A 12704-nucleotide genomic window follows, 5' to 3' on the forward strand; every position below is an offset into this window, starting at 1 on the left:
CAAAAGCTTTTCCATGTACCTCGGTACACGTGACAATAAACTAAACTGAAACCAACATGAATTTTTGCTCCTAGAACAGGGGGGCCTATGTATCAGCATCAGTATCGGTATATCTTTATTGTCATTTGTACAGGGTCTTGGTGAGACCTCACCTGGAGTATTGCGTACAGTTTTGGTCTCCAAATCTGAGGAAGGACATTATTGCCATAGAGGGAGTGCAGAGACGGTTCACCAGACTGATTCCTGGGATGTCAGGACTGTCTTATGAAAAAAGACTGGACAGACTTGGTTTATACTCTCTAGAATTTAGGAGATTGAGAGGGGGTCTTATAGAAACTTACAAAATTCTTAAGGGGTTGGACAGGCTAGATGCAGGAAGAATGTTCCCGATGTTAGCGAAGTCCAGGACAAGGGGTCACAGCTTAAGGATAAGGGGGAAATCCTTTAAAACCGAGATGAGAAGAACTTTTTTCACACAGAGAGTGGTGAATCTCTGGAACTCTCTGCCACAGAGGGTAGTTGAGGCCAGTTCATTGGCTATATTTAAGAGGGAGTTAGATGTGGCCCTTGTGGCTAAGGGGACCAGGGGGTATGGAGAGAAGGCAGGTATGGGATACTGAGTTGGATGATCAGCCATGATCATATTGAATGGCGGTGCAGGCTCAAAGGGCCGAATGGCCTACTCCTGCACCTAATTTCTATGTTTCTGTTTCTATTTTCCTGAATACTCACATACCCAGAGGAAACAAAAAAACATTGCTCAACCAGTGTCCATTCAGTGTGCAGTACAAATAACAACAAATAAATAGAAATAAAAATACATATATCATGAACAAATTAAATTAAACACTCTACTCTCTACTAAACATCAACAGGAATTCCGATCGACAGCTGCTGCAGTGTATCCATGTAAAGCGTGAAGAGATACATAGTGAGGCCCAGCGCAAATTGGAGGAACAGCACCTCATATTTTGCTTGGGCAGCTTTCACCCCAGTGGTATTATCAATTTCATTATCAGTTTCTGCACTGTAAAGAAAAAACACTCACAAAGTGCTGGAGTAATTCAGCGGGTCAGGAAACATCTGTGGAGGACTTGGGTAGGTGAGGTGATGCTCAGTGTAGCTCTGATGTAGTCCCTGTAACCAGATGGCAATTGGCTTGCTACACTGCCCACAATCACTGTGAAAATGGCCAGTATTATCTCCCGTCAGGCCAGTGTTATCCACCTGTTATCTCGACAAACCACAGCACCAACAACAGATTAGGCCTGAGTGTACAGGACAGCAGGTGCTGAGTGTGATCCACCACAGCAGCCAGCTATGGAGGAGAGCTTCACACCACATTATCCTGCTGGTCTCATTCAACCACTGGCTCCTTCTGCACCTCACGCTGCCTCAGCAAGGCCAGCAGCATAATCAAGGACCAGTCTAACCCCAGTCTTCAGTTTAACGGGATGGGGGCAGCATCTCTGGACAGAAGGAATGGTGTTGTTTCGGGTCCACACCCGACTTCGGTCTGAAGAAGGGTCTCGACCTGAAATGTAACCCATTCCTTCTATCCAGAAATGCCGCCTATCCCTGCAGTTTGTGTCTCTCTTCAGATTAAACCAGCATCAGCAGTTCCTGCCTACCCTCTTTAGGTTAGTTTAGTTTCGAGATACAGCGCGGAAACACGGCCCTTCAGCCTGCCGAGTCCGCACCGACCAGCGATCCCCGCACAGTACACACACAGTAGGGACAATTTTAACATTTACACCAAGCCAACTGACCTACAAACCTGTAAGTCTTTGGAGTGTGGGAGGAAACCGACGATCTCGCAGGAAACCCACGGAGTGTGAAAACGTACAACTCCAGATTCAGGGACAGTTTCTTCCAAACTGTTATCAGGCAACTGAACCATCCTCTCACCAACTATCGCCTCCAAATCCTTCCTGGAATGGAGGAACTAGAACACAATGCCCAACCAAGGCATAAGATATAATGATCAGTGAAGGACAGTGGCGGACTGGCCATGGTGTCAGCTTGCCCGATGGCAAGTGGGCCCCTGATGAAGTGGGCCCCCTTTGTCTCCTGGCAACCAATATTTTTAGACTCATTCCGCCACTGGTGAAGGAGGTGCAACTTACACAGCATTGCTCAGTTGGAGAGAGCAGTTCAGGCAGCTAATATTCATAGAAACATAGAAACATAGAAAATAGGTGCAGGAGTAGGCCATTCGGCCCTTCGAGCCTGCACCGCCATTCAATATGATCATGGCTGATCATCCAACTCAGTATCCCATCCCTGCCTTCTCTCCATACCCCCTGATCCCTTTAGCCACAAGGGCCATATCTAACTCCCTCTTAAATATAGCCAATGAACTGGCCTCAACTACCTTCTGTGGCAGAGAGGCATATCATAGAGTTGAAGGCTTGAAGGTTGAGGAAATAACAGCCAGGGATGAGAAGGGCGGCATGTTGGCGCAGGGGTAGACATGGGTGTGGTGGAGACGCCCCTCAAAATAAGGGATGGGATTACACGCCAGTGGGACACATGAGTGGGGAACAGATCCGTGACATTTGAGCAATATATGTAGACTGTATTGAACAATTTGTATAGCCTCCAAAAATGTCGGATGAATTTTTTGCACGGTTCATGTATTGTGTATATTTATTACCTGAATAAAGTCTATTTTGAAATTAAAAAAAAAAAATCCTATTCTGTAACAACAAAGAACTGTAAACGCTGGTTTTGTCTGAAGAAGTCTTGACCTGATATGCCACCCATCCATGTTCTCCCAAGATACTGTGTTGCTACGGAACTTTGTGTCCTTTTTCCCATTCTGTAGCCTTTCCTATGCGATGCTGCCAGCAGTGTATGTTGCAGCTAACATCTTGCACTCTGTTCTGCCAACAATCACTCATTCCTTTCTAGAGCGCAGAACCCGCATAGACTTTGGCCCAATGTTATATTGATCAAAGCAGGCCTGGTTTACATTAGACAGTAGACTTCAGAGATACAGCTCAGAAACAGGTCCTTCAGCCCACCGACTCCCCGCCGTCCGCAAGCACTATCCTACACACTAGGGACAATTTGCAATTTTACCGAAGCCAATTAACCTACAAACCTTTGGGATGTATTGTTGCATTCCAGAACAAGGGGTCACAGTTTAAGGATAAGGGGGAAGTCTTTTAGGACCGAGACGAGAAAAACATTTTTCACACAGAGAATGGTGAATCTGTGGAATTCTCTGCCACAGAAGGTAGTTGAGGCCAATTCATTGGCTATTTTTAAGAGGGAGTTAGATGTGGCCCTTGTGGCCAAGGGGATCAGGGGGTATGGAGAGAAGGCATGTACGGGATACTGAGTTGGATGATCATATTGAATGGCGGTGCAGGCTCAAAAGGGCCGAATGGCCTACTCCTGCACCTATTTTCTATGTTTCCATGTCTATGTGGGAGGAAACTGGAGCACCTGGACAAAACCCACACGGTTACAGGGGGAACGTGCAAACTCTGCACAGACAGCACCCCAGGTCGGGATCGAACCGGGGTCTCTGGCGCTGTGAGGCAGCGACTCTACCGCTGGGCCACCAGTGGTTCTTGATGGAGGTCCTACCCCTCCCATCTCCAAAGACTTCCATTGATCACCCAGAGGCAAGCTCACATGTGGCACCACCCCACCCCACCCCACCTCGCCACCACCCAGAACATCAACAGACCCTCTGTTCAACAGGCAGGTCAATTTCAGAGCCTTTTGTTCACTCTTCGCCACATCTCCCTGGAGTGCTGCAGCTCAGAAGTTAAAGTCAATAAAGAAATTATTTTTAAAATCCCGCTAACAATTTTTTCCAGTGATGATGCTGCTGCTCCCGGTAGGAATGTTGAGTTGCCGATGTTTAAAATTAGCAATCGGGATACTGGGGAGGGTTTCAATCTGTTGTGAAACAAACACTCAGTGACACAAGTCACTGCCGTTTCGAACCAATCCCAACATTTTTGTCACGGCAAACAGGATGGGGCCTTAAAGGGGATGTTGTTAAGACAGAAGTCCAGTGGTCTGACATAACGAATGAAATGACTGCGTCTGCTCAAGTAAAATCATATGACACCAATCATCCCTGCAAGGCTGTTTTATCCCTTTTATTGATGTTCCCGGCCACAGAGCCATGTTCCAGACTGTAACTCAAACACATTCCACAGTCTTCACACTCACTGACTTGTTTCATTTCATCCAAATGAATTATCAACAGTTGCCGCTGAGTATGTGCGCTCTGTTTCCCCAGCAGCAACTGCACTTATTCCTTTGTACCTTCTTGAAAAGGTCCACTCCTACCCAACATTGCTTGGGGATAGTCCTCTTCACTCGCTCCATTATCTCCCCCCCCTCCCTCCCTCCCATCGCCCCAGGCTGGGAGAAGGGAGGAGATATGCTGTTTGGAAATCTGTCTCACCCCATTGCATCTGCCCCATGTAATCCCCACTCCCCTGATGCGCGCAAGTCTTTGGGTGGGGAGGGGAGGGGGAGAGGAGGGGGAGAGGGGGAGATGGGGGCAGGAGGTGTTGAGGGGGGGGGGAGAGGATGGGAGAGAAGATGGGGGGGGGGGATATGGGGAGGGAGCGGAGGGAGTGGAGGGAGGGTAGACGGGGGGGGGGGGATAGATGGGGGGGAGGGGAGATGAGGGTGGGGAGGGAGTGGAGGGAAGGTAGACGGGGAGGGGAGACTGGGAGGGGAGACAGGGGAGTGGGGAGATGGGGAAGGGAGGGGGGCTAGACGGGGGAGCAGGGAGAGGGGAGACGCGGGGGGTAGATCAAGGAGTGGGGAGGGGGGGGACCAGGGGGCTAGACGGGGGAGTGGGGAGACGAGTGAGCGGGGAGAGGGGAGACGGGGACTCGGGACGAGACAGGGGGAGGGGAGACAGGGAGACAGGGAGATGGGGAGACGAGACGGACCACGGGGATGGGGAAATGGGGGATGGAGAGGGGAAGATGGGGGAGGCAAGGGGAATGGTTCAAACACAAGCCCTTGGGATATGAAGGCCAAGTTTAGTCTGCAGGGGGCTTTGTACACAAGGAAGGCTGTTGTCGTTCCGATTGCCCCCAGCTCTCTCCCACTCACACCGTGACACATTCCAGGGATGTGATGGGCTCTCCGGATTGACACCAGCTGAGATTAGTTTATTGTCACGTGTACCGAGGTACAGTGGAAAGCCTTTGTTGCGTGCTATCCAGTCAGCAGAAAGACAATACACGATTACAATCGAACCATTTACAGTGTATAGATACATGTAACGCAACATACAGCCTCCATCCTCTGTCTCCCACTCAAGTGCAGTAACCATTGTGTTTCCCTCATCAGCCACTTCCTGGTGCAGTACCAGGGATCGCCACTAGATATGGAGGCAATCCACCTCCATCAGGCCCTATTCACTCAAGTCTCCATTACTGGACCTGGGGAGGGGAGGGGAGAGGAGAGGGTGACACGAGGAACTGCAGTTGCTGGAATCTTGAGTAAAACACAAAGTGCTGGAGGAACCCAGCGGGTCAGGCAGCATCTCTGGAGGACACGGATTGGCGACGTTCCGGGTTGGGACCCTTCTTCAGAGGAGAGGGTGACTGACAACACTGGGACCAAGGAACTGGCCATTGTCCGACAAGCGGAGGTGGAAGGTGGACATCTCGGCCCCTGCTTGTAGGGAGGAGAAACACCGGGCAGTGTCTCAGTCCCTAGCTGCCTTCCCTCCACCACACGGCCATGCTAACCCTTGACTGAAGTGCACCAGTTCCAATAACAGGAGATGGCACTGAAGGGCAGGGAGACCAAGTCAACGGCTGGAGGGCTGATGACTGACTGGAAACGATAATATTGCAACTGCCTAACCTTCGTCAAGTCATAGAGTCATACAATGTGGAAACAGGCCCTTCAGCCCAACATGTCCCATCTATACTAGTCTCACCTACCTGCGTTTGGCCCATATCCCTCCAAACCATTTCCTATCCATGTACCTGGACCAATAATTCTTAAATATTGCGATGGTACCTGGCCGAACCACCTCTTCCATACACCCATCACACTCTGTGTGGAAAAAGTTAGCCCTCGGGTTCATATTAAATGATTTCCCCGCTTCATCTTAAACCCATGTCCTCTGGTTCTCGATTCCTCTACTCTGGGCTAGAGTCTCTGTGTGTCTACCCGATCTATTCCTCTCATGATTTTCCATCACCATCAAGCCCCAGAACTGGGCAAGCTGTACTGACCAGCTCACCCCAACACAGCGGTGAAGAAACATCAATGCAAGATGTCGCATCCAGTCTGCTCCTGTCTGGGATGTGACCAACACAATGTCCACGTCTGGCTGGGTCTGGCTTGACCCCATTTAAGAAGGGGTAGAGTAACCCCTTCCCGATAAAAGAAACCTCCCCTCCATTTGGGAGGTCATGCTGCAGTTATACAAGTCGGCGGTGAGGCCACATTCAGAGTATCGTGTTCAGTTCTAGGCACCATGTTATAGGAAAGATGTTGTCAAGCTGGAAAGGGCGAGGAGAATGTTGCCAGGACTCAAGGGCCTGAGCTATAGGGAGAGGTTGAGCAGGCTGGGATTCTATTCTCTGGAACGCAGCAGGATGAGGGGTGATCTTGTAGGGGTGTATAAAATCATGAGAGGACTAGATCGGGTAGACACTCTCTTGCCCACAGTAGGGGAAGGAATCAAGAAACAAAAAGCATAGTTTTAAGATGAAGGGGGGAAAGATTTAATAGGAACCCGAGGGGTAACGTTTTCAGACAAATGTTGGTGGGTTTATGGAAGGAGCTGCTGGGGGAGGTAGGTGAGGCTGGGACTATCGCAACATTTAGACAGGTACATGTATAGGACAGGTTTTACTTGTCGGGAACCACGCTAATGTTTTCAATGATTTAATTTAAAAAAAATAAAAATGAGAGGGATATGGGGCAAACGCAGGTATGTGGGACTAGTTTAGATGGGATATGTTGGTCAGGATGGGCCAAAGGGCCTGTTTCCACACTGTATCACGCTATGACTCTATGACACACAATCTCCAGCACATCACAGCCCACAGAGGAGTCATCTCTCCAGGGTCCTCAGGTACCAGCGCTCATATACAGATGGACCACTGTGGCCACAGCCCGTCCGAACTGGACTCTCCTCCATCGCAACCCAATTCACATCTCAAATCCTCACCCATGTATCACTGGCTTTGCAAGGCACCCCACTCCCAAACAGCCACTCAACAACAACACCACCACCACAGTGCGCTTCCCCACAATGAAATACAGTAAACATCACCCTTCCCCACATCAGCTTCTCTACCTCCTTCATCCCTTTCTCCGTCCCCTCTTCTTTTCCCACCCTGCCAATTTCTCTCTTGCTCTCCTCCCACGACTGACATCCTCTCTCCCTCTATCCACAAACTACTCTCCTCCTCCCTTCTCCCCTGGCATCTTCCTCTCCTCTCCCTCCAATCTCCCTCCCCTCTCACCCACCTCTCTAATCTCCCCTCTCCTCCCTTCCCTCCATCTGCCCTCTCCCTCTCCCCCCTCTCCCCTCTCTCTCCCCTCCCCTCTCAAATCTTCCTCCGTCACACTTTCTCCCTCAACTCTCCCACCCTCCCCTATCCTCCATCCCTCACTTTCTCTCCCTCCCTTCTTCCTTCCTTCCCTCCATCTCTCTGCCTCGCTCCTTCCCTGCACCCCCCTCTCTCCTACCCTCACTTTCTCTCTCTCATTCTCTCCCTCCTTCCTTCCTTCCCTCCATCCATCCCTCTCTCTCTCCTTCCCTCCATCCCTCCCTCTCTCCCCCTCCATCTCTCTCCCCCTCCCTCCTTCCCATCCCCTCTCTCCCTCTCCATTTATCTCCCTCCATCCTCCCTCCATCCCCTTTCCCTCTCACTTTCCCTTCCTTCCCTCCATCCCTCCCTCTCGCTTTCCCTCCCTCTCTCCTTCCTTCCCTCCTTCCCTCCATCCCTCCCTCTCCATCCCTCCCTCATCCCTCCCTCTCTCTCTCCCCCTCCTTCTCCCTCTCTTTTACCTTCACTCCGTCCGCCCTTCAAACTTTTCCGTCTCCGGGCTCGAAGTTTGGCGAAAGTTTTGCGGAGTAGCGGTTCAGCCATGGCGAGTGTCCGGGGGACGGGGAGCGGGCAGGAGCTGGAGTTGTAGCTGTAGCTGGAGCTGGAGTGGGTCCGGGTCCCGGTGCAGGTCCCGGTGCCGGCCGGGCTGAGTGTCCGCCTCTCGGGCCCCTCTCCCCGGGATCTGCGCTGCGATCCACTCGCTCCTTCAGCGCCAGCACATTCCTGGCCCACCTCCCCCCGGGGAACGTCGCTAAACACCCGGCCCCGGCTCCCGCCAGCAACCCCTCCCCTCCGCTCCTCCCTCCGGCCTCTGGACCTCGGGCTCTCCCGGGGGCCGGCAGCTTCCACAACCTCCTCTCACACCAGCGGTCCGGGCGGAGGGAGGCGAACCTTCGTGTCCGGCTGCGGCGGTGATTCAGGGACGGTCCCTGGCCGCTGGGCAGTGCAGTTCCCTGGGACTTGATCCCTCGCTCCTGGGCTCTGGGAATGGGAATGGGAATGGGGCTGGGAGGCAGGGTCAGCAATGCCACCGGGATTTGGGAATCGTTGACCCGTCGGAAGTGTCACGCGAAGCCTGGGAAAGGAAATGGGGTCAAGGCTTGACAGGAATCCTTTGGGTCTGGGGAGTGGGAAGGGACTGATTTATCCCTGAATACTGGGACATGCAGGCAGCGTGTGTGGGGAAGAGAGAGAGAATGTGGAGAGATAGATAGAGATAGAGATAGATAGATAGATAGATAGATAGATAGATAGATAGATAGATAGATAGATAGATAGATAGATAGATAGATAGATACAGAAAGGGATAGATAGATAGATAGATACAGAAATAGATAGATAGCGAGATAGATAGATAGATAGATAGATAGATAGATAGACAGATAGATAGATAGATAGATAGATAGATAGATAGATAGATAGATAGATAGATAGATACAGAAAGGGATAGATAGATAGATAGATAGATAGATACAGGAACGGATAGATAGATAGATAGATAGATAGATAGATAGATAGATAGACGTGGAGCGAGAGAGATAGATAGATAGATAGATAGATAGATAGATAGATACATAGATAGATACATAGATAGACACAGAAAGGGATAGATAGATCGATAGATCGGTAGATCAATAGATAGATAGATAGATAGATAGATAGATAGATAGATAGATAGATAGATAGATGTGGAGCGAGAGAGAGAAAGAGGGATAGATAGATAGATAGATAGATAGATAGATAGATAGATAGATAGATAGATATATTATTAACAACCCATTATCTGTTATTTGCACTTTACCAGTTTATTTATTCATGTGTGTATATATTTATATTATGGTATATGGACACACTGATCTGTTTTGTAGTAAATGCCTACTGTGTTTTGTGTGCTGAAGGAAAGCAAGAATTTCATTGTCCTATACAGGGACACATGACAATAAACAGGCCCTTCGGCCCACCAAGTCTGCACTAACCAGCGATCCCCGCACATTAACATCACCCTACACACACTGGGGACAATTTAACATTTACACCAAGCCAATTTACCTACAAACCTGTACGTCTTTGGAGTGTGGGAGGAAACCGAAGATCTGGAAGAAAACCCATGCAGGGTTGAGAGGGAGAGATAGATCAGCCATGATTGAATGGCGGAGTAGACTTGATGGGACAAATGGCCCAATTCTGCTCCTAGAAATTATGACCTCATGAAGTCACTTGGCATCAGAAGGCAAAGACTGGAGTCATTCCTCACATCATTCCTAATCATCAGCACAGGAGTGCCCTCAGACCAACCATTAGTAGCGACTTCATCAATGATTCAATGAATCAGTTCAATGATTCTATGATTCAATTCAAAAATTCAATGATTCAATTATACTCAATTGTCACATGTATCTAGGGACAATGAAATGCTTTGTTTGTCTACAACCTGGTTAATTCATACAGCAGACCTCACCTAGGCTGGACACAAGTGTCCCCACGTTTATGGTACGTTTAGTTTAGAGATGCAGCATGGTAAACAGGCCCTTCGGCCCACCGAGTCCGTACCGACCAGCACATTAACTCAACCGCACACACACACTAGGAACAATTTTACATCTACACCGAGCCAATTAACCTACAATCATGTACGTCTTTGGAGTGTGGGAGGAAATTCAACGATTCGGAGAAAACCTACATAGGTCACGGGGAGAACGTACAAACTCTGTACAGACAGCACCCGTAGTTGGGATTGAACCCGGGTCTCTGGCACTGTGAGAGTGGCCCCTCCCTGCCACCAAAGTTACAAAAGTTCAGTCCTATCTTCCCTCCCTGTCTCCTGCCTGCCACTGTACCTGGCAACCACCCGGTATCCCCCCCTCCCCCCCCATCCCTGCCCCCTGCCTCACAACCGTGTCCCCAATATCACAGCACCAGAGACCCGGGTTCGATCCTGACTACAGGAGCTGTCTGTACGGAGTCTGTACGTTGTTCCCCGTGATCTGCGCGGGTTTTCTCCGGGTGCTCCGGTTCCCCCCCACACTCCAAAGATTTACAGGTTTGTAGAATCATTGGCTTGGTATAAGAGTAAATTGTCCCTAGTGTGTGTAGGATAGTGTTAGTGTGCGGGGATCGCTGGATGGCATGGACTCGGTGGGCCGAAGGGCCTGTTTACGCGCTGTATCTCTAAACTAAAAAAAGCTTTTCATTATACCACGGTATATGTGATATAAACAAAACTATCTATTTAATTGCACACCACTATTACAAGTGATAGTAATGCAGTGAAGTAAGGGGGATGCGATTCATGGGGTTGGAGCCAGAATAGACTCAAAGGGCCGAATAGCCTCCTCCACCATTGTAATATGTCAACTGACTAGTATTTAGAAGTCTGGGTGATATTATCCAGATACTTGAGTTTGAATCATCTGGTATTAAAGGAATTTTTTTTTTTTTTTTTTTTTTTTTGAAAATATTTTTTATTGGAGATAGGTACATAATCTATTACATCATTACTGTCTTACATTTTTAAATTGATAATATTGTCAGTTATTATTACATTGTCTCCAATACTTTTTGCCTTTTTCTTCATTTTTTTAAACTAGATAGAACTAAAGAGATAGATGAAGTAAATGAGGAAAAGAAAGTGTAATTTAATAAACTGGGAATAAAAAGCCTATGGCAGTGATCGGCAAGCGTAAAACCACTGGATTTGTATGAAATCCCATTTGTTCCACTAATCCCTCTGTGGAGATGTGCCGTGACATTTCGAGGCATTGTGTACTGCCTTCCCACATTGGTGGAGAAGTCCTGATCCCTGTGGCCAGGTCCATGCTTTTATTTGACTCCAACCTCACCTGTGAGACTTTCCTTGTGGCCATTGGGAATGAACATTAAATGCTGCCCATGGCATTGGAAATCTTCTCAAAAACATGGAATAGGCTGGGATGGGATGTGGGCGAAGTCCTTGGCATGAAGATGGATCTCTGTCGTCTCAAGGACTATGTGTGGCCACTATCTACAGTGTTGCCAGTGGAGAAAGTAGATGGTCGGTCAATGATGGTCGGTCGGTTTAATTTTTAGAGATCCAGCACGGAAACAGGCCCTTCAGCCCACTGACCAGCGATCCATACTATCCTACATACTAGGGACAATTTTCCATTTTTATCGAAGGGAATTAACCTTTGCATAACTCAACATCTTTGGAATGTGGGATGAAACCGGAGCACCTGGAGAAAACCCACGTGGTCACAGTGAGAATGTACAAACTCTGTACAGACAGCATCCATAGTCAGGATTGAACATGGGTCTCTGGAGCCTGTCCCACTTAGGCGATTTTTTTAGGCAACTAGTTTGTTACCGGTGATCGCTGGGAGAAGTCTCCTCAGTCGCGCAAAAAGTCGTAGCGTCTTTCTGGCCGACACTAAATTTTTAACATGTTGAACATTTTTTGGCGAGAGTGGCTTTGACACCAGTGAGCGTAGCGTGACTTCTCCTGACGTAGGGGCAGTCGCTAGGTTGATGTGGGTTGTCGCTGGTTTTACGGCGACCTGCTACGGCTATGACAGTCGCCGGCAGTTGCCTAAAAAATTGCCAAGTGGGACAGACCCGTAGCGCTGCAGCTCTACCACTGCACCACTGTGCCCCCCCCACCCCTCCCCTCCCCCACTATAGCAAATGTTTACACATGCTCGGTAAAAGGGCATGCTGACTGGTTGCAACATGCTCTGGTTTGGCAAATCGAACGCCAAGTAACAAAGAGATTTCCAGAGAGTGGTGGACACAGGTACTAACTACCCCGCCATTGAAGGGATCTATAGGAGATGCAGCCTCAACAAGGCAGTCAATATCATCAAAGACCCACACCAGCCTGGCCATGCTCTCATTTCACTCCTAGCATCGGGAAGATGATACAGCAGACTGTGATCTCCAGGTTAAAATACAACAAGCATCTTCCCAAATTACTCCACACTGCACAACACTAACCTCAGCAACTATGAAGATAGAGACAAAAATGCTGGAGTAACTCAGTGCATCAGGCAGCATCTCTGGTGAAAAGGAATAGGTCGAGACCCTACTGAAGAAGGATCTTCAGACCCTTGAAACAAGACCCTTGAAGGATATTGAAACATATACGATTGTTAAGGGCTTGGACAC

The 12704-nt window shown here is 48.9% G+C and overlaps 1 protein-coding gene across 1 annotated transcript in view; it reads right to left on the reverse strand.

Annotated features, from left to right (window-relative positions):
- Nucleotides 1-12704, reverse strand: part of LOC129714414 (rho GTPase-activating protein SYDE1-like) — a 58278-nt gene that overhangs the window by 30905 nt on the left and 14669 nt on the right. Inside the window, exons 2-3 of the mRNA XM_055663993.1 lie at nucleotides 8457-8640; nucleotides 8027-8417 (exon numbers count right to left, since the gene is read on the reverse strand). Of these exons, the coding sequence (XP_055519968.1) occupies nucleotides 8027-8417; nucleotides 8457-8640 (575 nt within the window). The remainder of the gene's footprint in view (nucleotides 1-8026; nucleotides 8418-8456; nucleotides 8641-12704) is intronic.

Source organism: Leucoraja erinacea, chromosome 39 (assembly GCF_028641065.1).
Source record: "Leucoraja erinacea ecotype New England chromosome 39, Leri_hhj_1, whole genome shotgun sequence".
NCBI lineage: Eukaryota > Metazoa > Chordata > Chondrichthyes > Rajiformes > Rajidae > Leucoraja > Leucoraja erinaceus.